General features: G+C 38.5%; 1 protein-coding gene across 2 annotated transcripts in view; it reads right to left on the bottom strand.

Moving 5' to 3' along the window:
• Nucleotides 1-4,629: 4,629 nt before the first annotated feature.
• Nucleotides 4,630-26,769, bottom strand: part of dync2h1.L (dynein, cytoplasmic 2, heavy chain 1 L homeolog) — a 248,690-nt gene continuing 226,550 nt past the window's right edge. For both annotated transcript variants that reach the window (XM_041582681.1, XM_041582682.1), the window contains 4 exons: nt 14,254-14,363; nt 13,033-13,114; nt 5,941-6,057; nt 4,630-5,054 (listed from right to left, as the gene is read on the bottom strand). In XM_041582681.1, the coding sequence (XP_041438615.1) occupies nt 4,896-5,054; nt 5,941-6,057; nt 13,033-13,114; nt 14,254-14,363 (468 nt within the window). In that variant the 3' untranslated portion in view covers nt 4,630-4,895. The remainder of the gene's footprint in view (nt 5,055-5,940; nt 6,058-13,032; nt 13,115-14,253; nt 14,364-26,769) is intronic.

The following is a 26,769-nucleotide window of genomic DNA, read 5'->3' as shown; positions in this document are numbered from 1 at the left end:
CTTTTTACAGAAGGCAACCTTGGTGTAATAGTAATACATAATCACAATGCAGACCAATTGAAGAGTCTTCCCTCTACATAGTAAGTAAGTAAGTGAGGTTGAGAAAAGACACACGTCCATCAAGTTCAACCTTTAAGTCTATATATAACCTGCCTAACTGCCAGTTGATCCAGAGGACTCACCAATTTGCCTCAGAGGGGAAAAAATTCCTTCCTGACTCCAAAGTGGCAATGGGACCAGTCCCTGGATCAACTTGTACTATGAGCTATCTCCCATAACCCTGTATTCCCTCACTTGCTAAACACCATCCAACCCCTTCTTAAAGCTATCTAATGTATCAGCCTGTACCACTGCTCGGGACCTGGGGCTTTCCGGATAACAGGTCTTTCCATAATTTAGAACTTCATACCTTAAGTCTACTAGAAAATCATGTAAACATGAAATAAACCCAATAGGCTGGTTTTGCTTCCAATACGGATTAATTATATCTTAGTTGGGATCAAGTACAAGCTACTGTTTTATTATTACAGAGAAAAAGGAAATCATTTTTAAAAATTTGTATTATTTGATTATAATGGAGTCTATGGGAGACGGCCTTTCGGTAATCAGAACTTTCTGGATAATGGGTTTCTGGATAACGGATCCTATACCAGTAGTAGCCAGTAATGCTCCAGTCTGACCCTGATTCTGGATAACAGATCCCATACCCAAACAGAGTATACTTGATGCATATTCCAAATTACTGCATTTTGCTCAGGAATTTCTATGTTCGGAGAGTTAAGAGGCACAAAAGAGTAAGCTTTCCTTCAAATATGTCTTTTGGGCTTTTCTGTGGTTTGTAGGTGGAACTGAAAGCACTTTACTGTGTCATCTCAGGGTCCAGATGTTTCCTGTTGCGTTTCCCTCAGTGCTTGCATGGAATTTTACCCACAGCAGAACAACACATGCCCTGTGGCCATTCCCTGGTATTTGGTCCTGTAACTTGGACACACATTCTGTACAACTGGACATCTCCTCACCTGCACACTTTGCTTTTCTTTCAGAGTCTCCGGCAAAACATTTTGAGCTTGGAGAACTATCATAAAAAATGCACAGGGTTTTACAGTGAAACTGCCATTAGATACTTTGTGATTCCTAACCCGACCTCCTATGTTTCAAACTGCCAACAATTCAGAGAAGTGGAATATTGGTCAACTGGGAATATGGCGAGGCCTGAAACAAAGCACAGGGAAAATAATCTGCTGGTAGAATATGTTTAACATTGTAACTATGCTAATGAAACTGGCATCAAATAATGAAGACGGCAAAAGAAAAAATGCCTGTTGCATGGAAAACAGGACTTTGTTCTTTCTTTTTAAAATGTCTTGATTTACTTCCCCAACAATAAACAGCTCACCGAGTAGATGATGTGGTGCTCCAGGCCCAGAGCTTTGTGATCTTTCAGGCAACAACCATAGGAAAGTGCTGTGTAGGTCAACATATATTGTTAAAGGGATTGTTAACCTTTAAAGGGATACTGTCATGGGAAAAAAAAATTTTTTCAAAATGAATCAGTTAATAGTGCTGCTCCAGCAGAATTCTGCACTGAAATCCGTTTCTCAAAAGAGCAAACTGATTTTTTTATATTCAATTTTGACATGGGGCTAGACATATTGTCAATTTCCCAGCTGCCCCAAGTCATGTGACTTGTGCTCTGATAAACTTCAATCACTCTTTACTGCTGTACTGCAAGTTGGAGTGTTATAACCCCCTCCCTCCCCCCCTCCCAGCAGCCAAACAAAAGAACAATGGGAAGGTAACCAGATAGCAGCTCCCTAACACAAGATAACAGCTGCCTGGTAGATCTAAGAACAACACTCTATAGTAAAAACCCATGTCTCACTGAGACACATTCAGTTACATTGAGAAGGAAAAACAGCAGCCTGCCAGAAAGCATTTCTCTCCTAAAGTGCAGGCACAAGTCACATGACCAGGGGCAGCTGGGAAATTGACAAAATGTCTAGCCCCATGTCAGATTTCAAAATTGAATATAAAAAATCTGTTTGCTCTTTTGAGAAATGGATTTCAGTGCAGAATTCTGCTGGAGTAGCACTATTAACTGATGCGTTTTGAAAAAAAAACATGTTTTCCGATGACAGGATTCTTTTAAACTAACTATTAGCATGATGTTGATATATTCATATTCTAAGATTATTTGCAATAAACTTGTTATTGTTTATGAAATATTTACCTTTGTATTCAGCAGTTCTCCAGCTTGGCATTTCAACAGCTAACTGATTGCCAGACTCTATTTTACCCTAGCAACCAGGTGGTGGTGTTAATGAGCAAATAGGAATATACTGTAGTTCACCCTTATCGATTGTAGTGGATTCTCCAGCAGGGGTGTCCTGTGTCCACACCCCAAAATGACACGTTCAAGTATAATGGTAAATTTACATTTTATAATGGTAAAGTGTAATTTCCCTCAATAAAAAGCACTTTGCAGTCATAGTTACTGCCCTGGATTTGTCCTGCTTCTTACCATTATACTTGAACGTGGTGATAATGAGAGATGAATAGAAAATGAAAAGGAGAGGGGCTGAGAGAGTAATAAAAAGTAACAATAACAATGACATTTTAGTCCCATACATTAAGTCTTCATACATTAAGTCTACTAGAAAGTCATTTAAAAATTTAATTAACCCAATAGGCTGGTTCTGCTGCCAATAAGGGTGAATTATATCTTAGTTGGGATCAAGTACAAGCTACTGTTTTATTATTACAGAGAAAAAGGAAATTATTTTTTAAAATGTTGATTATTTATGATGGAGACTATGGGAGCCAGCCTTTCCATAATTTGGAGCTTTGTGGATAATGGGTTTCCGGATAACAGATCCTATACCGTAGAATGAACTAAAACACTAGACTACAATTTAAGGAGGATTGTGTTCCATTCCTGCATTGGGTGCTTGACTTCTCCTTCAAGTCACCAAAGAACATTAATATAAAGGTTAGAGAGTTGCACTGAGCAGAGACTGAAAAAGTCTTAAAGGGATTCCTAAAATCCTGAGATATTGGGTATATCTGTAAGTATTTTGGTTTAAACTATATAATTCTTTATTTAACAAACACATATTCACTGCCCTGTCAGGTTGTGTTATTACTCTCCTGTTCTATCAGGAACTGCACATGATCAGCAGAAAAGTAATTTTGGAGCAAAAACAGAAGTGCACTGTGGAAATATTTGTCCATACCTTAAAAAACATACAAAGCAGCAGGCAAAATACATGTATAAAGTTCTCCTCCAGCAAGTGAAATGCGTAAAGATCATATTCAGTGAATCCACTGTTCATAAAACCCAGAGTACAGCACTCAGCCAACTTTCAAGATGATTGGCTAATTTGGGGCACAAGTCTGGGGCACGGGGTCCACCGGGTTTTTTCCCAGTGTCCCGCCGGCCCAGTCTGACCCTGGTCCTCTGTGTAAAGTGCTTGCTGGTTGGAATGTAGCTGTAGAATGTTTCCTACTGTATGGAGAGAAGTCATTTTGCTGTAGCCTTCCTTAGCAAATGGGCTTATATGGCAAAAACCTCATTCCAAGGGGTTTGGTTATGTGACGTGGTTATACTGTATATGGCAGGTGCCTTCAGTGTAACTAAAAAGGATAAGTTGATCCATGGTTTATTTGCCCTATGCTGTTAACAACGAATAAAAATTGAAGTCTCTTGTTCATGAGGCGTAAGCTCATACATGGCAGTGATTACCTCTATCTATAGTTGGGGTGCCCCGGATGTTGATCGCGTCTACCAGTAGATCACCATCAAGTTCCTGGTAGACCTGGGGCCCGGCACCGAAAATGAGCCAGAGAGGGCTGGCTGGCTGGACTGAGAGAGGAGAAGGGAGGGAGGGTGGGCTGAGAGCAGAGGAGAAGGGAGGGCAGGGCTGGCAGAGGCAAGCATGGACACGGAAGGGAGGGCGCACTGAGAGCACTGACTTTCTACTTTCCACTGAATGAGCAATAAACACAGACACAGAAGGGAGGGCTGAGCAACAAGCACGGACACAGAACGGAGGGCTGAGCAACAAGCATGGGGGGAAGGATGGGCTGAGCAGCAAACACGGACAGAGAAGGGAGGGCTGAGCAACAAGCATAGACACAGAAGGGAGGGCTAAGCAACAAGCACAGACACAGAAGGGGGGCTGAGCAACAAGCACGGACACAGAAGGGAGGGCTAAGCAACAAGCACGGACACAGAAGGGAGGGCTGAGCAACAAGCATGGAGGGGAAGGGAGGGTTGAGCAACAAACACAGACACAGAAGGGAGGGCTAAGCAACAAGCACGGACACAGAAGGGAGGGATGAGCAACAAGCAAGGAGGGGAAGGGAGGGATGACAGCAGCAAGCATGGAGTGTGTTTAAACTTTCATAACCAGGAAAATTTGGCGTGGCAAAAACAATTGTTGCCGCGCGTTACCAAGGTAGATCTCCTGATGGGGGCCAGGTGTACATCCCAGTCTAACAAAGTCTGGGCACCCCTGATCTATAGACTACTGCACTATGCTTGGACTTGATTCAAAGAGGTTCAGGTGTTCACTAAAAGCATGTGAAGCCTAGCTGAACAAAATATATTGTCGGCCAACTCAATAACATGTTTGTTTTTGCAACAGGCTTTAATTTTTTTATAGAAGTTACAATTTACATAAATTTTTTTTCCATAAATACAGATGAAAGTTTCAAACACTACACAAGGGCATACAAATCTGGATCTTTATATATATACAGAGAGAGAGAGAGAGAGAGAGAGAGAGAGAGAGAGAGAGAGAGAGAGAGAGAGAGAGAGAGAGAGAGAGAGAGAGAGAGAGAGAGAGAGAGAGAGAGAGAAATAACCCCATTTAGCAGGAGTTTTAAAGAATAATTTACTGATTTTTCAGAAAAAGTGCTGCCCCGCTCTGAATCCATTTGTTCTGATTGCTGCCACACGGCACATCAATGTTGGTCACTACGCGGTCCCTTTCTGCACTGGTGTACATTGGTAACGAAATGCACTCTTCTGGAGAATATGTGCCAAGGGACTGCTGTTGAGAAAAATAAAAAATATTAACGTGCGCCTTCACTGAATAACAGAATAGATAGATACAGTAGATGATAAATTACATTAGATAGATAGATGTGCGGTATGTGCTGCAACTTACATAATTCAGTGTGCAAAGCGCAACAACATGGCTGATTGTGGCCTTTTTTCCCCTCTGTACACACTGCTTCTTTCATTGAAAATGAGCAAGCTTTGCAACATGTAGTAAACTATTAATGAATACAATTGTATTGAAGATTTTCTGCATGTGAATTCCACCTTACTCTTTTTCACTCAAAATGTTTTTACCGTATATACTCGAGTATAAGCCGAGTTTTTCAGCCCCCAAATATGCTGAAAAACTCTACCTCGGCTTATACTCGGGTCAAGCGCAAAAACGGTCGCCGGCGCCTAAGAATAGTCACCGGCGCCTAAGAATAGTCGCCGGCGCCTACGCGTAAGAATAGCCGCCGGCGTCCAAGAATAGTCACCGGTTGTCCAAGAATAGTCTCCAAGAATATTCGTCGGCGTCCAAGAATGGTCGCCGGCATCCAAAAACGAGACACTGGCACCTCCAATGGGAACAGAAACCCTCAATTTTTTGATTGAAACTTACCAGAAGCTGCTGCATTTCTCACCCTAGGCTTATACTCGAGTCAATAAGCTTTCCCAGTTTTTGGAGGTAAAATTAGGTACCTCAGTTTATACTCGGGACGGCTTATACTCGAGTATATACGGTATTTTGATCTCCCGGTTCAACCACTTTACTTTTAAAGAGATTATATTTTTCTTGTGCCTGGAATCTATTTGCAGCCAATCCGCTGCAAACTGCTCAAGTGGGATATGTAATTCAGAACAATGGAGCCCCGCTGGCTACGTTGCTTTAGTACCTGTGGAATCCAGGCCATGTAACAGGACGGGACCACGGACACACTTGGACTGTCATGCTGGTTTTCAGAAAGACGGTGCCCATCAAAACTGCAACCTTCCAGCTGCAAACCGCTGACCTAAAGAAGGAAATAGAAGAGACATTAAGATACAGTTTGCAGCCCTAATTGTCTGTGCTAATTACGTGAGCAGAACATCGCTAGTCTTTTCTGCCTGAGGCGCACATGGGAAAAACAGGAAGATGTGGAATGCGGTGCAACGTGTGAGAAGAGGAAATTTCCCTTCAAAACAAAAAACACTTTAAGTATCCCTCATTGTTAATTCAAGCAGACTGGAATTTGCTTATGCAATAAAGAAAACCTCAAAATGTCATATAACTTCAGGTGACATTGTATGAGAGGAAGCAGAGACATTGCTGAAAAGACATTTAACATTGGTCATCAGTGTCAGCAGACAGAACACACAATGGTAGAAAATCCCCGGCTAGCTAAACAAAGGAATAAATATAATCACTTTCTTTGACATGTCTGAAATCTAGTCGGTAATTCTGAATTCTGTATGTAATTAATATGTGTATGGCAACATTGGCATAATATTTAATAAAAGGTTTTGGTTAAACATGACATTTGTTTTGGTGAGTAAGGTATTAACTATGCTTGGGGTTCATAAACTATAAAATAACTAGGGCCCATATCCAGGCAAAGTGACACCCATCTTCTCTTAATAATTCATCACATAATCACCTCCAATCTGGATAGATAGAATCATTAGTGGCAGGGAGAGAAAAGGGAAAGAAAAAATGCAGGGCCGACCAGCACTCAAACGGATACACAGGACCGGATACACAGAAATTCAATTTAAAGAATATGTTATTTATACAAAGTTAAAAATGTAAATCTGCATCTCCATCCACCCTACGCGTTTCGCACCCATTCAGGGCGCTTAGTCATGGGCTCTAGTAGAGAGCCCTACTTTTTTTCCTTTGCCATATTGCTCCCTAAAGCTGGGGGTCTGGGGCTGGTGCACCCGGACCACATTTACTACTTGGTGAGTCATTTACATTTTATTCTGGAGCACCTTGTTCTCTTCTAAGGGAAAACCTGGGAGGGAGTGTGACTGTGGGATAGCAGGTATAGTAGGGAGAGATGGTGCCTATAGTAACAGTGGGATAATAGTCTCTGGGAAGGGAGTGTGACTGTGGGATAGCAGGTATAGTAGGGAGAGATGGTGCCTATAGTAACAGTGGGATAATAGTCTCTGGGAAGGGAGTGTGACTGTGGGATAGCAGGTATAGTAGGGAGAGATGGTGCCTATAGTAACAGTGGGATAATAGTCTCTGGGAAGGGACTGTGGCTGTGGGATAGCAGGTATAGTAGGGAGAGATGGTGTCTATAGTAACAGTGGGATAATAGTCTCTGGGAAGGGAGTGTGACTGTGGGATAGCAGGTATAGTAGGGAGAGATGGTGCCTATAATAACAGTGGGATAATAGTCTCTGAGAAGGGAGTGTGACTGTGGGATAGCAGGTATTGTAGGGAGAGATGGTGCCTATAGTAACAGTGGGATAATAGTCTCTGGGAAGGGACTTTGGGATAGCAGGTATTGTAGGGAGAGATGGTGGGATCCAGTGGCTCATGAGCCAATCCCTTGATTGTTGTTCCCAGTGGCCTCAAAAGAGGAGCTCATTTTTTAATTCTTGGATTGGAGGTATGATTTGGTTGTACAGAGCCTCCTGTAGGTTGCCAGTCCACATAGGGGTTACCAAATAGCCAATCACAATTCTTATCTTGCACCCCTACAACTATTTTCATGATTGTGTTGCCGCTCGACTCTTTTTACATTTGAATGTGGTTCAAGGGTAAAAAAGGTTCACAGAGTCCATGAACAGATCTCAGGGGGGGCTGGCGGTACCCAATATCCGCAGATACTATGAAGCGGCACAACTGCGACAGGTGCTAGGCTGGACCACCTACAACCCTACCTCTAGATGGGCACTCATTGAATCACTTTATCTGGCACCTACACACCCAAATGCTCTTCTGTGGCAGACCCCCAAACCGGTGAAGCTACCACTCAATGTCTTACAGGCAACTAAATTCACTATTAGAATTTGGGAACACTGCTCCAAGAAATCACCCTTGACCAACTTTCCGTCCCCAATGCAATCCGTTCTGGCTAACCCTCACTTTATTCCGGGAATGTCTCCTTCCTTCCAGAAACGTTGGGGTTCAAAAGGCCTCTTTAGAATACATGATTTTATCAAACCATTGGAGAACAGACTATACTCATTTGCAGAACTTCAAGAGAAGTATCAAATCCTCCAGAGTTGGTGCTATGACTTTTTGTAAATTCTACATTTCATTAAAGGAGTGTTCAAGGGGCGCCCTCCATCCAGCTCACTGACGTTTTTTGAAAAGAAATGCCTTGGTGGTCTGCCACAGAAAGCACTAATCTCAACTATTTATTCTATACTAAACGCAGAATTGGAGGACCCGTTTCCTAAACATTGGTACATGCTACAATGGGAGAGAGAGCTCTCAACCACTTTCACCATAGAACAATGGCAAGAAATATGGGAAAATGCCAGGAAAGGTGTTACTTGTGTGAGGCAGAAAGAAAGTGTTTACAAGGCTATCTTTCATTGGTACTACCCCGGTGAAGTTAAGTAAAATGTACCCAACCAGCTCAGCAATGTGCTGGAGGGACTGTGGACAAGAGGGCTCTCTCTCCCATATTATGTGGTTCTGTCCAAAACTGTCTGAATTTTGGAAAGCTGTTGGGGTTCTGGTGATAAAACTCTTTTTTTATGAAATTCCAATACATGCTTCTAATGCAATACTAGGCCTACCCCATGTAGACATCTCCCCCCCAGAACAGAAACTCCTGAATTTCATATACACAGCAGCCAGACTGTCTATTACTTCCAATTGGAAATCGCCTCGTGCCCAACAATAGGCGAAACAATTTCACGTATTCGTGATATGAAATTAATGGAAGAAGCCAAGCATCACGGATCCTTACCTAAGCATGGTAAGGTTTGGTCAAAATGGGATTATTATGTGTCTCAAACACATGTACAGGAATAGGGGGAATAATGTTTGTTGATACATTGACTTGATACATTGACTCCTGCATAGTACCTTATTCTTAATCAATGTTTTCCAACCATTTCTGTACCACTGTAAGTTTATTCTGGCATCCATGTAAGCTCCCACTTCTTTTCTTTACCAACTGAGAACTCTGTGACAACGATAACCATGACCTTTCTTCCTGTTACATCTGTATCGTGTGATTTTATTATGCTTGGAAACTTAAATGCTAAAACCAAATAAAATTTAAGTTACGAAGGGTAAAAAAGGTTGAAGACCTCTGCTCTGGAGCAATATTATGTTCAAAGCGGAATAAAATTCTGTACTCTGCATTCCGAAAATGTTCTACAATTATGAAGGTCATCTGTGTCATATCCAACCGACTTTATTTTTATGTTAAAATATCAGCACTTATTTTGTGCCAAAAACCTCTATCAATCTGCAGCCACCATCTTGGATTCATATCCCAAGAATGTACATCATCAGCTGTTGCCAGACAGAACTGAGCATGTGCGTATGCTTGGATTGCTGATCACATTTCCAGGGAGGCGGAGCACAGACTGACATCACCATGGGCGTTAATTCTAAAATACATAATTGTTTAACAGCGACAAAGGAATGGGGATTATGAAATAGGTATGGCCATATCTGTAGTCGGTTTCCTCTAAAGATAACATTTAATTGTTCAGTGGTCAGGAAATCGGACTTAAAGGCTTAAAGCCTTTGAATGAACTAATATCATTAAACAAGTCAGTATTCCTGAACAATAAAAAGTGAAAACAAAAGTCAGGCCAAAATAAATAATTCCTGTGAGGCATTTGGCGCCCAGTGGGAGAACTAGGAAAAGTGCATTGTTAATTAAACTAATATTTATATACATAGTAAATTTTGTACAATATGGAGTTGTCTTTAAAAAAAGTGCTAACAGTAGTTTTGTTCATCTTCTCATATTCCTATTGACTTGAACAGACAGCAGAAGGGACATTATGAAATGAAATCCATGTGGATATTGCACAGGAAACAATTTGGTGGCCCCTTTTCAGTCCAGAGAAAAAAATATGACTATAACAGAGCAGTTCCTGCATCCAAGCACTTTGTGTTCCTACCGGCAAGTTGCTGCCTTTGTGTGAGCATTGCTTCAAGTACTGCACTGATCAGTGCGCTTACCAGGAAAATATTATTAAAGTGCAAATGTGACTCGTAAATTAGTGCTAGAATATGTACATTGAACTGCAGACGTTCAGCTTTAATTCAGTGGGTTGAACAAAAAGCTTGCATAAAAATGTGAGGAACTAAAGCGTTTTTTTTTAACACAATCACTTCATTTCAGGGCTGCAAAGTAATTACATAAATTAAAAAACTGAAAATAAAATGTTCATTTCTAATACTTGGTAGAAAACCCTTTGCTGACAATGAGAGCCTGAAGTCTTGAACTCATGGACATCACCAGATTCTGGGTTTCCTCCATTTTAATGCTCTGCCAGGCCTTTACTGCAGCGGCTTTCAGTTGCTGTTTGTTTGTGGGCCTTTCTGTCCGAAGTTTAGTCTTTAACAAGTGAAATGCAGCTCAATTGGGTTCAGATCAGGTGACTGACTTGGCCATTCAAGAATATTAAACTTCTTTGCTTTAATAAACTCCTGGGTTGCTTTGGCTGTATGTTTTGGGTCATTATGAAACACCTCCCAAGCAATCTACATTTAGCTGGATTTGAGTAGACAGTGTCTCTGAACACCTCAGATTTCATTCTTGTGCTTCTGTCCTGTGTCACATCATGGATAAACACTAGTGTCCCAGTACCACTGGCAGCCATGCACTCCCAAGCCATCAAACTGCCTCCTCCATGTTTTATAGAGATGTGGTATGCTTTGGATCATGAGCTGCTCCACCCCCTCTCTATACTTTTTTCTTGCCATCATTCTGGTAGAGGTTGATGTTTATTTCATCTGTCCAAAGAACGTTTTTCCAGAACTGTGCTGGCTTTTTTAGATGTTGTTTAGTACCTTGCAGTGCACCCTCTGTATTTACTTGCAGTCTTCTCTTTATGTAGACCTGGATATCGATAGACCTGCCTCCTGGAGAGTGTTGTTCACTTGTTTGGCTGTTGTGAAGGGGTTTCTCTTCACCATGTAAATGAACCTGCGATCATCCACCACTGTTGTCTTCTGTGTAGATTTTGCCACTCCTAATATTGTAGCAATTTCTCGGATGGGTTTTTTCTGTTTTGCAGCTTAAGGATGGCTTGTTTCACCTGCATGGAGAGCTCCTTTGACCCCATGTTGTCTGTTCACAGCAAAATCTTCCACATACCCCCCCCCTCACATCAACTCCAGGGTTTTTTATCTGCTTCATTGATAATGACATAAGGAAGGAATTTCCCACACCTGCCCATGAAAACTTACAGTAAGCTTTAATTTATATTCAAGCTGTGTTTTTTTTTTATTTTATATATATATATATAAACTTCCAATAGGCTGTATTATATTTCCTAGAAATAACTCAAACTTTAGAACAGTGGTCCTCAAGAGCAACATGTTACTCATCAAGCCTTTCAATGTTGCTCCCAGTGGCCTCAAAGCAGGTGCTTATTTTTGAATTCCAGGCTTGGAGGGCAGTTTTGGTGCATAAAAACCAAGTGTATTGGCAAACAGAGCCTCCAGTAGGCTGCCAGTCCACATCCCTTTATTTAGCATCACCCAGAAACATGTTAATGCTTGTGTTGCTCTCCAGCTTTTTTTGACATTTAAATGCAGCTCATGGGTAAAAAATCTGGTCTAGAACAATATTATGCTCAAAGTTGAATAATATCCTGCACTCTGTATTGTATATGTAGAAATAAGCTGTAACATATTTACTAGTAATCTGGGAATACTAGAATATAAACATCATAAATCCAACAGAAAAATAGAAAATAAAATGTACACGTTCACTGTGTGTGATATATATACTGTATGTTATTTATTTTATATACACAGGTTTTATGTCAGAGTTAAGCAGAAAGTTAGAAACATTAAAATGCAATGATTTTATAAGTATGTTTAAGAAGAATTACACAGCATATATTTCTCTTTATGGATACAAACATGACAAAATCACAAAAGTCCCTATTTAACTGTTATTAGCAATCTAATGGCAGGAGCCTTAATCAAACATAAAATTCATAGCATAGGAGAAGAATATCTCCTGGTGTAACTGAACAACAGTGAAGTAAAGCTGGTTACACACTGGTTGGGTAGCACAATATCTGACTAGTCATTTCATTAAGAGAAAAGGGTGGTTTGGTAACACTCCTGAATATTGATGAGCAAATTTTTTTCCCCAGGCATGGATTTGCGGCACAATTACATACTGTGAATTTGTGATTTTTTTTCGTGAAACTGTGGTGAAAATTTGGCATGAAAAACATTGGCGCTACAAAAAAGTCGCCACAAGAAAAAAAGCCTACTAACTGCCTTATTTTTTGGCCTGCTTTTCCACATGCACAGATAATCATACAGTTTGGTGAAGAATTGTTTGAATCAGTAATTAATGGACTAATGAATGCAGTATAGCAATTGTGCTTTACCTCTCAAACTAACAAGGTACAAGGTTAAATTAGCAAATAAATTACGGTCTTTCCATCAACAATAACAGGGTCTTTCCAGTCTACACTTCTCCACCGCAGTCGACATCAAGGGCCTAATACTACAGACGACAGACCTTATGATTGTTGGGAGTCACTGGAATGCAGTGGGCCTTGAAGGAGACTTAACGTATTGGAAATTACAATGTGTTGCAATAAAACTAAAACTCAGCTCATAGTCTGCCTTGAGGCTTGGCCAGGTCTAGCTAAACTTATTACAAGAAGCCCTCTAAATGGGTTTGAGGCTCAATAACATCCATGGTCAAAGTCAACTCTGTACTAAATTAACAGCTAAACCACAGTTTTATGTGAAATCTGTATAATTTCCTAAAGTAAATGCAATACTTTCATTTTATTAAGATGTACTGTAGCTATTCCATTCTTACCTTAACCTGGAGCTTTGCATCTGTGATTTTGCCCCTCCATGATGCAACAAATCGGAGGTTGTCCATTGAACAATTCATAGCTCTGTACATAAGAAAAGAAAGTTCAAGATTTAATATAACCAGATGCACAAACTTTTTACATTTAAGCTGTCAGACATCACTGTGGACTTCCATGACACTACAAAGACATTATGGAGGCCCATTGGTTATCTTCTTGAAACACTGGGGTCCCAGGTTAGATTTTAATCAGGGCACTAACAGCAAGGACTATGAAGATTTTCATTCATCCAGGTCATGGTATATCTAGTATAGGTAAATCTAAAAACAACTGGACTTGCTGAGTAATCAATGAAAACGTTTCACTACTCATCCGAGCAGCTTCTTCAGCAGGAGTTTGTATGTTCTCCCTGTGTCTGCTTGGGGTTCCCCCAGTTCCCTCCCACACTTCAAAAATATACAAATAAATTGATGATAAAAAAATGTAGTGTTGGGGGTGTAAGGGCAGAGACAGGCGAGAAGATTCGGGGAGATTAGTCGTCCGAGAGCTCCAAGTGCCATCCCACCAGCGATTTAGATTCTAGCCGTCGGGGAGGCAGTTCAGGGAGATTAGTCGCCCGAAGAAATGATTTGTCGATGGACGACTAATCTCCCTCTGCTTAAGAGAGTCCACTGGGCCAAGGACAGATGAGACTAAAATGCAGAATAAGTTAGTGCTATATAAGAAAATGATAATACTATAAAGGGCCAGGGAAGTGAGTGATCTCGCTCTCAGTGATCTCTCAGGGTACATAATGGAAAATATTTGTGAATCATTAGTGTTTCTAAATAAAGTTCTATGACTTGTGGTTGTAGGCCATCATCCAGGCCAGTGAATTACAAAATAACTTTTTGTTTCCTAAGAAATTTGATACTAGAGGGGTGATGATTATTATATATAAGACTTGAATGAGCCCACAACTCACATTATTATTTACAGAATATTTATTATACGATAGATTGCAGTGCACCTTCTATGGAAGAAGAAATTGGAAGAGGAGTCATGTTATTTGCAAGCGTGCTGTAAGAACACAAGAGATTTCTTTATTCCATTCGATGGAATAGAGCCAAATAAAATGATGTGCCTATGGGTTGGCCATTCCATTTGCAATGTTAATGAGGACGATTAAAACAAAACACAAAGAACGTGGTGCTACTGCATTTGGGGAATGCGGATGAACAAACCTTGCTGTCTCCTGGCGAAGAGCATTTAGGAAAGTATCTGGATGGAAAAGCTCTGACAAATCGAGGGTTTCTGATAGAAGTGTCTGATTTTCTGCTTTCTCCACCCAGTTCTGTGTGACAGAAACATAAAACACCATTAGGCAGCATTAAGTGTTTGTTGAAAGACATCTTGTGCAATAAATGTAATGATCTTGCAATGTATAGCTACAACAAGCAATCATAAAATGCTCAAGCATGCATGTCGTGTCTCCAACGAACCTGGCAAGAGTACAAGTGATTGAATGCTGACAAAGTAACAATGATCCCCACATCCCTGTCAAAACAGCTCCCAGAATCTTTTCGTGATTAACAAATCATAAGGGAATGGGAGTATTTCTAATTCAAACACGCACATTTGATTTCAGGTCATTTTTCCCCCCCTCTCTTTCTAAATTAATTGCTTACTGAACTGAACCCTGGATCCCAATGAGACCGCTATTAACAAGAGAGGATGTGCTTTGCCTTACAAACATTCGGAAACATGTTGTGAGATGTCCAATTATCATGCAATAGTCGAGAGCTGCTGCACTTCCTCTTCATTCCCAAGGACAGGCTAGAGGAACTGTGGCATCTTACATATTAGCATTTTATGCAGTTGAATACTCTTTTATCTAGACCAACATTTAAAGTAAATTTATACGGGTATCGGACATGTTATCCAGAATGCTCAGGTTTTTCAGATAATGGCTCTTTCTGTCATTTGGATCTTCATACCTTTAATGGGTTATTTATGCTAAAAACTCCAAACTTTTAAGTTCTTTTTACTATAAAATCGGAATTTGCAGTGTAAAAAACTTGAATTTCCCAAGATTTATTATCCCCCCAAGAATGCAAAAAGTCTGAATCGGAAAATACTTCCATGTTCAACCTGATGAGATCCTGTAGAAGTCAGTGGCAGAGGTCCTATTAGCAATTTGAAGATATTATGGTCTGTGCTGGGTTTTGTATAAGAATCCAAACATTTCTGGCTTTTCCGACGATTTCCCCGAAAAATTTCCGGGTGTCAAATCTGGATTTTGACAATTCGAAGGTTTTGATGCGACAATTCGAAAAAGTCACAATTTTTCCCAATTCAGTTTTTTAATGACAAATAAGGGCACATCGTGGATTCTAGTTTGGTAAGACTTTCTTTATTTAAAACATGAGAAAAATTTGGATTTTGATAAATAACCCCCTAAGTCAACTAGAAAATCATGTAAACATTAAATAAACCCAATAGGCTGGTTTTACTTCCAAAAAGGATTAATTATATCTTAGTTTGGATCAAGTACAAACTACTGTTTTATTGTTACAGAGAAAAAGAAAATAATTTTTACAAATTTGGGGTATTTGGAGTCTATGGGAGACAGGCTTTCAGTAAGTCATAGCTTTCTGTTCCAGATAACAGATCTTATACCTGTAGTAAATTTTAAGTCATACCATTATTGTCAAAAATTTAGCATTTTTCCTGCTGACCATGGTAATTGGATGTCTGAGCACCCCCTACAGGCAGTGTACAGGAGAAGAAAAAGAACTGCAGGGAGAAAATGCCATGTTTTATAAGTTAGATAGAAGCACAAATAAGGAGAAATTGTCTTTGAAGAACCAATTGTTTAGTCAGTTTACAAATTGTATCAAGATTCTGAATGACAATTCCTGCCTGGGAATTATAGTCTGACTGTAGCTTGATACAGAATATAAACAAAGAATAGCAATATATTTCAAGGAGTTTGCTGATCTGCTTATTTAGGACACAATAATAAACCAAGTGAGATAGTGGGCCAGATTCAAATCAGTGAGAAAAAGGTTTATCACATGAAAAATCATGGACGAGATTCAATTTGAGGTGCAATTCAAAAATATCTGACATGACCTATCCTTCCAAAGCCATGCTGATTACTGCTCATAATGCCATTGTACAGAACATAATTCTGAATGTGGACCCTTAAGCCTTCAAATTACTTTGAGAGGCCTGGCTAAAAGAAAATGGGTAAGCAACTAAAGAAACTATAACCGTAGAAAAAAACAATGTTTCTGACTCAGAAGAAATTGTGCTTGTTTTCTACTCCTTGCTAACTTATTAAACTGTCTAACTTATCAAACCTGTAAGTTATAAATGTTACATCTCTCAGGTGTTACCAAATTAACTCCGCTATTCCATTAGGTAAAACATGAATTTCACTAAATGGCTTCCACATTTCATTTCCCATTATTGAATAAATTATGATGCAGAATGTTTTCCGGTGTTTCCATTGACTGTTATAAATCCCTCTGTAAACAAGGCAATTATAAGCATGATGGTGCAGTTGGAAGTGGTCCTAAAGGCAGTATAATTAAATATCCTGGCTTTTACCTTCCTTTTATCAATGGTATGAAAAATAAGTATTGAATTGAAATGGTGAGGACAACTTGACATTACACAGATACAGATATATATAACAAGGTTATTGTAAAAACATGTATTTCATACAAAGTCAAATATATACACCGGTGGATAGAAATTTGACATAAATAACCAATAACTAAATAAAAGATCTTTTAACTGATATTTTTTGTAATTTTCAAGAATGACTGGAAATGTGGAAATATATCCAATTAAGGAATAAATGCATTTTAAAATAGAGCTACTGTTTATATAGCAAGAACGGCTTTATTTTATATACTGAACTTACTGTACCAACATAAAAGGTCAGCAGCCCTATAAAAATAATAATCCAGATCTTCAATATCTCACAGCAGCTCCCCATCTTGGATCTTGTTAGGCCTATTTTTGTGTGTCAGTGGCACTGCACATGCTCAGTGTGCTCTGGACAGCTGCCAAGAAGCTATGAGTAGTGGTCATCAAAAATGAAGTTCATCTATCAGAAGCTGATGTTGCAGGTCTGATTAGAACATTCTGATACATAATGCAGTGGTTTCTTAGTTGACATGTAACTAGAATATGAATTGGTTGCTAATTAGCCTTACTTGGAGGCTTTTATATAATATATACAACAAATAAACTGTATAAAATCAATTGCCACTTAAGCTTGTTCAACTGTCAGCCGCTCAGAGCATGAGTTTGTGAATCAACAGAAAAGAAGATGGGGAGCTACTGGGGGCATCATTGGGGGCACAGATCTTTACTGATATAGATCTGTGGTCACCCTGGGCTAGTGTAGAAACCTTAAAGATTATTTGTAGCATGTCCTGCCTACTGCTTTGTTCAGATTTAGTTCTCCTTTAGTCATGCCATTAAAGGGTACTCACAAGTGTCAAGTGTTCTTCTGCCTAATATTAAAGATTCAGTAATACTAAATAAATAATGAAAATTTTCCATTTGAACTGACATAATTATTTTAGTCACACCTGAACATGTAAAGGCATGATCTAAAATGCATACTCTAGCGCAGTCCTGGCTGGTTATGGTTCTATTCCGCTAAGAGAAAAGCAAGATATGAACTGCACACACAACACTGAGTTCAGTTGAAGGGAGGCTTATATACCTGAAACGTTATTTTCTTTGTACACATTCAAAAGTCAGACTGGGCGGTCTGGGTCCCACCAGGCTACAATCTCAAGCTCCCCCGCCTGAAACCATGAGGTCACCATTAGGTCCTCCAAGGGATAAGCAACACATTAAAGGAAAACTATACCCCCAAAATGAATGCTTAAGCAACAGATAGTTTATATCAAATTGAATGACATATTAAAGAATCTTACCAAACTGGAATATATATTTACATAAATAAATTGCCCTTTTACATCTCTTGCGTTGAACCACCATTTCGTGACTCTATCTGTGCTGCCTCAGAGATCACCTGACCAGAAATACTACAACACTAACTGTAACAGGAAGAAGTGTGGAAGCAAAAGGTAGAACTCTGTCTGTTAATTGGCTCATGTGACCTTACATGTGGTTTGTATATGTGCACAGTGAATCTTACGATCTCAGGGGGCGGCCCTTATTTTTTAAAATGGCAATTTTCTATTTATGATTACCCAATGGCACATACTACTAGAAAAGTATATTATTATGATAATGGTTCATTTACATGAAGCAGGGTTTTACACATGAGCTGTTTTACTCAGTATCTTTTAATAGAGACCTACATTGTTTGGGGGGTATAGTTTTCCTTTAAGTCATCCCTCCCTCCAGCACGCATACCTTGTAATCTCTAATGCAGCCGCAATTGGGCGGGGAGGTCAGAGCGTAGCAGGTCTGGGGAGGCCGGTGGCCCACTGTTTTTTTCCCCCAATGTCCCGCTGGCCTAGTCTGACACTGTACACACTCTGCTAGGCCAGGATTTGTGACAAGGCCACATAGGCACATTTTTTGGGGGCGGCATGCCGCCCAGCCGCTCTATGGGGAGCACTGTGGGCACGCTGCTCCCCAGTGCTCCGGCGCTTGCACGCTGGCGCTCTTGTGCCTGCGTGAGGTAGTGCGGGCGGGAGCTAGGACCATGCAACCTAGGGGTGCCCACCCAGCAAATCCGGCGCTGCACTCTGCAGCCAATAAATGGCTAAAGCTCCATTTAAAATGCAATCTTGTGTGTATGGCTCCTATCTAGCTTTCCTGTACTGGGTCTGATACTATGCTAGGTATCGGTCTGATACTATGCTAGGTATCTAGGGGGCTTCAGTGTCACCACTAATATGTCATAACAATGTGTACAGAAACTACTCAGTACAAATACTACAGTCTGTTCTACTAGCCACATCACACTTGGTTTCATATTATACCCCTGGACTGCTAGGCTGCTCCTAATTTGTATGGTTTCTTGTTATATGTGGAATGGAAAGCAAGTCAGGAGAGAAAAACAAAATGTAAGGAAGAGAACAAGTGGAATGAGAAGTAACATTAAATTAACATAAAATATGGGGAGAAAGGATTTAAACAATGATTTTCTGTGCTGGAACAAATCATTATCTTATTTATGAGTGGTACACATCCGATCTGCTCATAAAAATTAATGATGAATAATAAATTGGCCTCCTCATATCTTAAATTAGGCATGACAGACCAGGGTGATATTTCTAAGGAAAAATCACCTTTGCTGTGACACAATACTGGCTCGGGGACCAACAGTCATTATCTGAGACGAAGCACTCAATTCATTATTTTTTTTGCTCGGCAAAATGAAATCAGTTAAAAAAAAGAATGTTTGCAACAAACCCTATTACACGAAAAGCAACAAACAGCCTATTACAGAAATCCTCGTCTTGTAATTCACTGCTTGAAACTGGTTTATCGGTGTAGCAATTAAAATGTTTTTTGGAAAAATAAATGTTATTTTACAGACCAGTGAATAGGGAAACGCATTTTGAGTCTTAAGTGTTCCGTGGTTCCGCCATTTAAATCGAAAACTAGTGGTTAATCCAGCCGTAGCAGCCGGTCAGGATATAAAGTCTCGGCAGTTCAAACACAATAGAAAGGAAGATTTAGCTACACAATGAAGAGGCTTTGTAACTCCACTTAATGAACAAACTAGAAGTACAAATCAATCCTATTTTTTCAATTTTGCTGAATAAACTTTAAAGGCAGTATTCTTTAAAGATATATTGTCTTGCAATACATTTGACGGAGATTTGACTTTTGTAATACAAAATACACCGCAGCCTTTAAATTCTGCCTCATCATGTGTTCAGAAATAAAAGCAATCAATATTATTATTATTATATAATATATTATTTTATGGAAGAGATTCCCGAATGGAACTAAAACACAGGAAAAGCCGTCAGTTTTCATTTTTGGTGAAAGAAAGGCAGTTTAAACACTTTTTTTGAATACGTAATCAAAAATAACAATAATAAAGAAGAAAAATAACATGATGGGTGAATCTGACTTGTTTTGGCAAAAATTTGCAAAACCTCAAAAAAATTGCGAAATGCATTAAAGTCGAAGGGCGTTTTTTATTCGTGCAATATGTTTTTTTTTTACTATAAATTAGAGTCTATGGGCAAAATGTTTCCCTCATCCTTAAACAACATTTACTAATTTTAAAGGTTGAGAAAAAAACGTGACAAATTCAACCAAACTTTTTTTTCCTTGAATACTAGCTAATTTAAGAAAAAAACAACAACAAATATTCACAAATATTCTCACTCATGTTTTTTCTCAGTAAAAAAGTCACACTCTAGTGGGAATTACATTGGTCCATTCATTTTAACTTGAATGTTTTAATGAACTGAGAAAATAAGTAAAGTTGTTAGAGACTATTCTCACTGACGTCTATTGAACATCGCCAGCTTTTACTTGACCGGGCTTTTTTCTTTGGTGACTTTTCTCAGTCTTTTTAATTAATAAATCACCATTATTCATGGTTTAAGAAAATACTTGCGCATTTTTATTTGTGTTTTTCTTGTATCGTTGAAAAACGCTAACTCGATTTTTGATAAATCAGACCCTTAGAGGACCATTTATCAAAGCTCGAATTTTGAATTCATGTGAATTGTTTTAAATTCAAATATACTCGCAATTCAACTGGGAGGTTATTTAAGAAAAATAAGAAAGATTTAAATGTCTATTGTTCGATTGAATGGTTCAGACTCGAAAATTAGAATTGTATTCGATTTGTATGAATCAAGTTTTTCTCCCGAAAAAAAACAACTTGATGTCAGAAAGACTATTAACATCTCCAAATGGCTCAATGGACCTCTGCTGCCATTGACTTGAACATGAACTTGGCAGGATTTAGGTGGCGAATATTAGAATTAGGACTCTTTCCATGGCCAAGGGTGATAAATCTCACATTTGTATTTACATTTGAATAGGTGGATTAAAATTTGAATGTATGAATTTTGAAACTTGTGAATTCGAATTTACTATTTGACCCTTTATAAATCTGCCCCTTAAAAAGGCTTAAAGAGATACTGACTCTAGAAAATGAACTTTTTTTTTACATCTACCATAAAATTGACTTTGCATGCTTCTTATAATTTTGCCATAAAGTATTTGCCCACTGCTTTTACATTACCTATCTGACTCCCCGTGCTTGTCTATGAGGGGGCTGCCATATTTGTGCAGCAGGAGTCCGTTAGCATTAGAAGCTTTAACTGACAGGCTGAGAAGGGACAGTCAGGTTGGCAAAACAGTCAGGTCTAGGAACTTCAACTAACCATTGCTTACAAAAACAAACCTCTCAGCAAAAATCAGCATGACCTATAGGTAATTTTTAATGTACTTTCATATTTTAAAAATTAGTTTTTTAGGGTCAGTTTCACTTTAATGTTATTTTTCCCCCTAGAAGTTATATGGCCAAAGATGGTGATGTGGCTCTGAATTTCTGGATATGGTATGGCTCACAGTTAAGTTGGTGCAAGTGTAAGTGATGTGGTCGGGGAGGTGGGTTTTTGCTGAATGGCAGAATCATTCATACAAGGCACAGAGTCACTTAAAGTTTAAGCAAAACTAAGGTAAATTGAGAAAAATGTTGTTTAAAATATTGTGTGAAAGACAAAATCTGGAAATAGTCTGTTTACAAGGTTAGTGAATATGGTGGCAAATGTAACTCTGCTTTTATTTTGACTCAATATCACCGTTTTCTGTGAACTCCCCCTAAGGGAATAAAGCAAAGCACTTTATCAAACAACAACAACAACAGATACCAAGCAACCTCATTAGGATGCAACAAGACAATACACACTGATAAAAATGCTGCTGGAAACCAGAGACGTAACTGCACAATTCATCAGGGATCAAAGCAGGTGTGAACAGAGGAAAAATAGTAACAAACAGACACATATGGAATAAAGATGTTAGTTACCATTTTTAATTTCAGCACCATTTCCTTAATGACCTAACAAATTCCTTCCTCAAGTCAAGACAAGTTCCTGTCACATGACTATAAAGTTGCACTTAATTGAGAATAAATCTTGAACGTTCAAACCAGATTTTCTAATTTAAGAAAAAACTCAATTAAGAGAATTTGGGGTTAATAACTCGATTAATTATGGGAAAAAACTCAAATCATTCAAATTGATTGAGATTGAATGAAACACTCTGAAAGAACTTGAACATCATTAAGGTTATTAACATCTTTAGATGGTTCAAGGGACCTCTGCCATTGACTTCTACATGACCTTGACAGGTTTTAGATGGTGTATTTCCAGGGTCGAGAAATAATAAATTAAAGGGTTTTTTAAGCCACAAAAAAATTATTTCTGACTCAAAAATAACCTTGAAAACTTGAATTTTTCATGGAAAACACAACTCAAACCTTAATAAATCTGCCCCTTAAAGTTTAAAGGGGAATTATTGTGAAAATGAAAATTTAATATAAGCTTCATCATGCTGAAATAAGAAACTTTCTAAATATAATCAAATATATATTTTGTACCATTTCTGTATAATCAAGCTTATGTTCACTATCCCTCTCATAGCATCTGTTTCCCTTCTATCTGTATATGCAGCAGTTGGGTGTCAGATATTCATTGACAGTTAAATCCAATATATCTTTCCTAGCAGATGTATTTGATCTCATTCAAATAACTGATTCCAGTATAAACAAAATCTAAAAAAATAACTGCCTTTTGCACAAATTCTGCATGTAGAGAGACATGATGTCTGGTGATTTTAATAGAGTGAGATCTAATACATCTTCTAGGCAAAAGGAGCCCCCATATAAGATATATTGGATCTAACTGTCAGTGATTATCTGACACCCAACTCCAGCATGAAGACAGAATGAAGAGAAACAGATACTGAGAGAGGGCTATTGAACATAAACTTGATTATTTCAGAAACTGTAAAGAATTTGTAATTGATTATATTTAGAAAACTGAATAACCTAACTGTCATATTCCAGCAACCCTCTTCCATATTTACTACACTAATTTTTTTGCAAATGGCATTATTACAAGACTCTAAATTGTTCCCAGTTACACAAAATATTAATATAATCCATAAATAAAGAGTAACTAAAATAGTAGCATGTCCTTGTCATGCTAACAGGTAATGCCAAATACACACTAGAAAGAATAATATCATGACTACTAGATTGAACATTATCAATAGCATCAGTATAATCCTACCAGGCAATATACACAGCTCACAAACATGTGGAAATAATTTCACAGGATATTAAAGTAAGTAAACTGATAGTATACTGATATATTCCATAGATCATCCCAATTTAGAAACCAGCAAGATACATCAATCCCTGGATAGACACCTGGGGTCATTTATATACCAGCTGCAAAGCCAGAATGTGTATCATTGGTGTATTTGTACAACACAGCACAAGACACACCACTTGATCTTGCACTTTATTACATTTGCACTTAATTACTTTATAATACACAAAAGCCATGAATATCTCGTAAATTATATCGGTGAGTTTATATATAAACAGTGAGTTCTGATGTCATCAGTTATAAACGGTGAGTTCTGATGTCATTTCTGTCACATGACTCACTGAAACTTGTGTATTATAATTAATAAAGTACCCCCAGTTGCAAAATATGAGGATATTAGAAGTTACCTATGAGTTCAATGACCTGTATAAAAACACTTGGCCTTCAGCCTCATGTTTTTATATGGTCATGAAACTCCTCGTTAACTTATAATATCCTTATAATTTACATAAGGGGGTACTTTATTCACTATATTACACACCACTTTATGCTAATCATGCCCATGAACAGAACGCTCCGATGGTAAAGTAAAAAATAATCTGAGACCTATTGTCACATACAACTTTAGTTTACAGGGCAATGTGGATATTGGAAAGTACTGAATTTCCCATGAAGTAGGATATTACAAGAATATACACCATTAGAAGGTTGACACATTGAAGCTGATTTGCTAATTTGCCATTTTTTTTTAAAAATCTCTCTTTTTAAATCTCAAAAACTGCTCAGTCACATTTAATCATGTCAAAAATTTTTGATCACTATAAAATTGCATTCTTACATTTAATTTCCAATAATAAAACAGATTAAAAATTGAAAGATGCACCTCCCATTGACTCAAACTATTGGCCTTTAGCTGGCAAATTTTTCAATTACATTTTATTGATTGATAAACCAAAAAATTTGAAAAAAATTCAAGTTTTCCCCCTTAAAAACCTAACCAGATACATTCGAGGTTTAATAAATGGGCCTCTTAATCTGTTATAGTGTGAACGAAATAAGAAAATAATTTTCATGAGGAATTTAATCCTCTCAACTATCAGATTTTTTTTGAAAGGCAACAGCAAAAAATTTGGTTAGTAAATAATCACAGTAGAGTAGAATTACAGCAGAATTACCAAAACAAAACATACTTTCTAAATTGATTTAATTTACTATATTTCAAAATTTTATTTTTTAAAGAATTTCTAGCAATATTACGGGAACACTGTTACTACAAAATAACAGTCCGATTTTATTTTGACACAGCATTAATGGAAAGCTTAAGTGTTGATATGTGTCTGCTTAAATGGACTTAGGTTATGGGATTAAATAGAATGGACACAGATTTAATATATCTTTACACATGAGGAAATAGAAAAGATGGTCCCCTGCTGCTGTACTGCATTGTGATGTTTGACTGCTTATGATTGGTCGTGTCTTTAATGATATTTGGCCATAACCCCTTTTGCTTGCAGGCCAAGCGTCAGGTTTGTTACTTGTAAAAGTGTTTAGAAATGAAGCCTTGCAAAAGGAAATAATCCAGAGATAATGTCTGGGCCTACAGTGCATGAAAAGAGTAATGGCACTCTCCCTGTGGAAGAAGGTTTAATGAATGTTCAGTCATACAGAGAATTTCAAGGATTAAGGAGAATTGAGGGTTTTAGCAAAAGAAGAACTACCGTGTATACCTACCCAAAACAGAATAAACATAAAGTGTCTTTATGCCTCTATTTATTCCCCTAAACTAAAATCAGGCGCTAGTAGGTTAGAAAGGTGAATTATTCTTTCAGTTATGGTTCACATAAATCTGTCCATATATGGCCAACCTTCCCGATGCCTAAAATCTCTAACATTTTAGCCATCCTATCCCCAAAGTATGTGCACCCCCATCATTATGGTACACACTATCCCTGGCAAAAACCATGCGTATATACTCGAGTATAAGCCATCCCGAGTATACGCCGAGGTACCTAATTTTACCTCCAAAAACTGGGAAAGCTTATTGACTCGAGTATAAGCATAGGGTGAGAAATGCTGGTAAGTTTCAATCAAAAAATTGAGGGTTTCTGATCCCATTGGAGGTGCCGGCGTCTCGTTTTTGGATCCCGGCGACCATTCTTGGACGCCGGCGACCGTTTTTTGCGCTTGACCCAAGTATAAGCTGAGGTAGAGTTTTTCAGCATATTTTGGGGGCTGAAAAACTCAGCTTATACTCGAGTATATACGGTAGATAATAGACATCATCCCAATTTGATAAAATCCAGAATCCTTCCTCCCTACACTAAACTTTTAGCCATGGATTAACCTCTTTAAACTGCTGCTGCATTCCTAACATAGCAAGTGGCACAGGTAACACTTCTGAAATAATTACCCTAAAAGTCCTGACCTCATTGCAGTGAAGTAAACTTCAGTGTAGAATAAAAAATGACTTCTGATGGGTAAGGGTTTGGAGAATGCTACAGTACCTTTCCTACGACTTCAAAAGACTGATGAAGGAATGAGTATATGGGCTGTTTTTCTTGGTTTAGGCTGGGTGAAGTCAATACTGTGGTGTTTATACAAATGGCCTGTAGATGTCACTGTGCCCAGACTTATACTGTGCATACTTCCTGACAGCTTAAAAGTGAAAGTGAAAGTTACTGTTGTGTAATGGGTGATAATAAAGCACTGTTATACTCTACTCATCTTCGGCTACCCAAAACATAACAGATTGGCGACAGGATGGCTCTTCTACCTCTGCAGCAGCCTGCACCTTTTCTTCCAAACCCTGGTGAGCCTACCATACCATTTACTGCTTGGATCCGTATGTTTGAAAATTACATTATTGCTGCTGACCAAGGGGAAATTTCTGCTGCTAGAAAGCGTGCTTTACTTATTCACTGCCTGGGAGCAGAGGGACAGCGTATATTCTATACATTACCATTACCTGATGAGACTTATGCTCTTACTGCTATAAAGAACTTTTTTGTGCCAAGAGTAAATGTGGTTGCTGAAAGATATAAATTCCGCCAACTTGGACAACATAATGGCGAATCCACAGAACAATTTGTAGCAGCTTTGATAGAGCTGGTTGTTACTTGTGAGTTTGGGAATCTAACAGATGAAATGCTAAGAGACCAAATAGTGGAAAAAACAAAGTCACCTGGCATTAGAGAGAGACTGCTCCTAGAGCAGGATTAGTCAATACAGCTTCCACTGTAGAATTAAATTCTACAATGCAAGGCTTCCTACTTTGTGTCGACCAAATGGAAGAAAGTTCTCCCGTGTACCAGGAAAATAATGCTCCCATGCACTGAGGTCCATTAAGAATTGCTTTGATTATATGGGAGAGGGAGAACTGGACTGAGCTGAGCAAAGCTCTAATATCAATCCTAATAAACACCGGCACGATACATTGGAATGATC

Source organism: Xenopus laevis, chromosome 2L (genome assembly GCF_017654675.1).
Source record: "Xenopus laevis strain J_2021 chromosome 2L, Xenopus_laevis_v10.1, whole genome shotgun sequence".
Lineage (NCBI taxonomy): Eukaryota > Metazoa > Chordata > Amphibia > Anura > Pipidae > Xenopus > Xenopus laevis.
Note: the sequence above shows the minus strand (reverse complement) of the source record. Positions and strands in the feature narration are given on the sequence as shown.